The 2,817-nt window shown below is 48.4% G+C and overlaps 1 protein-coding gene across 1 annotated transcript; it reads right to left on the bottom strand.

Moving 5' to 3' along the window:
• Positions 1–528: 528 nt before the first annotated feature.
• On the bottom strand, positions 529–1,491 carry LOC102405626 (olfactory receptor 2Z1-like). The gene has a single exon (XM_006057843.3). The coding sequence runs from the start codon at positions 1,489–1,491 to the stop codon at positions 529–531; it is 963 nt and encodes a 320-aa protein (XP_006057905.3).
• Positions 1,492–2,817: the final 1,326 nt, after the last annotated feature.

Genomic DNA, 2,817 nt, shown 5'->3' with positions numbered 1-2,817 from the left:
CACTCCACCCTACTTATCCGGTCAGTCCTTCATGCAGTAAGACCATTATAAGGGCTCCCAGTCATGCCTCTGACTTTAACTTCACTTATGACCTCGGAGTGATCAGCTCAAGGATGACTGTGGCCAGAACATTATTGTCAGAGCACCAGCCCCTCAATTCCATTTTTTTGGGGCTTGGATTTCTAGAGTTGGATTTGCTCTATTGCTCACTGTACTTAAATTTATAAGAATGGGATAATGCGGGATACTAATAGGTGGCCAAAACATTTACAAGCTGTGATCCTGTGGTCCATCTCTGTTCTTGGGTTGAAAATTTTGTAGTAAAATTTTTCTTTGATTTAAGACAAACAAACAAACCCTTCCTCTTGTTTAAATAATTGGGATCATTAAATCCATAAGAGAAAAAGCAAATCTTGGAGGAGGAAGGGAGCTGGTCAGAATATATCTTGAAACACATGGACTGCAAACCAAAGATGGGTCTCAACTGTAAGGCAGGGTCCCTGGGACAACTGGGCATCCCCCAGGAGGTCATCTCTTTGATCTGAAGCCAGTTCTGAAAAGGATCCTGACCAAAGCCATTTGAACTTCTCGGTTCCTCAGGCTATAGATTAGGGGGTTGAGTGTGGGAGTGATGAGACTGTAGAAGAGGGAGACCACGTTGTCTGGCTGTGGGGTGTGGTAGGTGCCTGGTACCATGTACATGAACACTGCTGCCCCATAGAAGAGCCCCACCACAGTGATGTGCAAGGAGAAGGTGGTGAAGGCCTTGTGTTGGGCCTCAGCTGAGTGCATGTGAAGAACAGCCCCCAACACATGGCTGTAGGAGGTGGCGATGAGTGACAGAGGCAGCACCAAGATCAGCACCCCAGAGATGGACAGCGCCCACTCATAGGCAGAGGTGTCCGCACAGGAGAGCTTGAGTAGGGCAGGCAGCTCACAGAAGTGGTCCACAGCGCGTGAGGCACAGTAGGGGAAGTGCAGAGTGATGGAGGTCTGGATGGAGGCTACAAGCACACCTGACAACCAGGAGGTGCCCACCCAAAGCAGGCAGACGTGACGTCTCATGAGCACAGGATAATGCAAGGGGTGGCACATGGCAATGTAGCGGTCATAAGACATGAGGGATAGCAAGATGCCCTCAGAGACACCTATAAGCATCAAGAAGAACATCTGAGCTGCACAACCTCCAAGGGAGATGGTGCCTTCTTCCTTCAGGAAGTCAGCTGCCATCTTGGGAATGGTGACCAGTGGAAAGCCAACATCCAACAAGGAGAGCTGGCTGAGAAGAAAGTACATGGGCGTGTGGAGCCTGGCATCTGTGTGGATCAGGAAGATCAGGATTGCATTGCCCAGAAGGCCCATTGTGAATATGGCAGCCACCAGGGAGAACAGGGCCAGATGTGGCCCTGAGTGGTTGAAAAGGCCCGTGAGAGTGAAGTCCGAGGTCACTGACTGATTTGTTTCCCTCACCCTCTGAGAGGCATTGCTCATCTGTAGGAAGAACAGGGTATTTGCAAGGAGTCTCAGTGGGGAAAATTTCATCTTATATGACAACGGCAATTGTTTAATAATGACTGCCTGGAGTCTCTTAAGAAGGACTGATGGGCACATTTAGTCTCAAGTAGGAAAAAAACCCCACCATGATTGATTCATTATGGGAGATGGGGAACAGCAAAATAAAGCCCCAATTTTACTATTTCTGTGTAAAAGTCTTGCCTTCACCTTCCAGGAGAGCACCACCCACCAAGACTTGCAGTTAACCCCTCTGTATCCATGCTGGAGAGTGAAAGACAGCAGCAGTGGAATATTGGAACACACTCCATCCCAAATGCCCTGGTGTCAAAGCAGAGATGGGATTCTGCACGGACTAGCATATGAAGTAGGGAGACCTTGCCAAAGATGATAGAAGATAATGAAGTTGCGTCCAAAAGCAGTGAGGAAAGGCTCATTGCCAAATTCTTGGATGAGAGAACAAAGGGGCCAAAGTCTGGGAAGAGTCAGTGTGGGATGGCATTTAGGATATTAACCCAAGAAGTCTACACTGTAAGGGAATGAATGAACGACAAAGTTTGGAACCCAGTGGTCTATGGTTGTGGGTGACAAGTTGTCCACAGTATCAGTCATCTTTCTGAGGCTTGAATTCAAAGGGTAAGAGTGGAGAACGTTATGCACAGTGTGTGTACTAAGCACTCAACAAAACCCTGCCAAATGAATGCAGTGGACCAGGGAGATGATTGAAGGATCAGGAGGGATCGCCCCCACCTAAGAATACTTATCCTTGACCTTCTTGCCTTCATCATCACTGCTCAGGAACTCATATTGTCCCAGAATACTGCTCACACACATCATCATCAACACTGAGGACTTCTGTCACAGTGGTGATGGCAACCATCACCATCAGTAATGAGGAAGTACAAAGAAGTGTATACCAAAGTATAGAGAAGCCATCCTGTGATTGGGGGCAGGAGGAGAAGGGGACGACAGAGGGTGAGATGGCTGGATGGCATCACTGACTCGATGGACCTGAGTCTGAGTGAACTCCGGGAGTTGGTGATGGACAGGGAGGCCTGGTGTGCTGCGATTCATGGGGTCGCAGAGTCAGACATGACTGAGCGACTGATCTGATCTGATCTGATCTGAGAGCCCATAGAGGTCTGCTTCCCCAGATGTCCAAAGGCAGCGGGCTACTTAGAGATCAGGAGTCAGTGTTGGGTGGCTGTCTACTCAAGACCCTCTGGTGCCCAAATCATTGACAACACTTACCTTAAATATCAGGATTTCCCTGATAGCTCAGCTGGTAAATAATCTGCCTGAAAT

Source organism: Bubalus bubalis, chromosome 9, assembly GCF_019923935.1.
Source record: "Bubalus bubalis isolate 160015118507 breed Murrah chromosome 9, NDDB_SH_1, whole genome shotgun sequence".
NCBI classification, from domain to species: domain Eukaryota; kingdom Metazoa; phylum Chordata; class Mammalia; order Artiodactyla; family Bovidae; genus Bubalus; species Bubalus bubalis.
Note: the sequence above shows the minus strand (reverse complement) of the source record. Positions and strands in the feature narration are given on the sequence as shown.

What these genes read in the sequence shown, in the direction of transcription:
- LOC102405626 (XM_006057843.3), bottom strand. Translation starts at nt 1,491, where the DNA reads ATGAGCAATGCCTCTCAGAGGGTGAGGGAAACAAATCAGTCAGTGACC.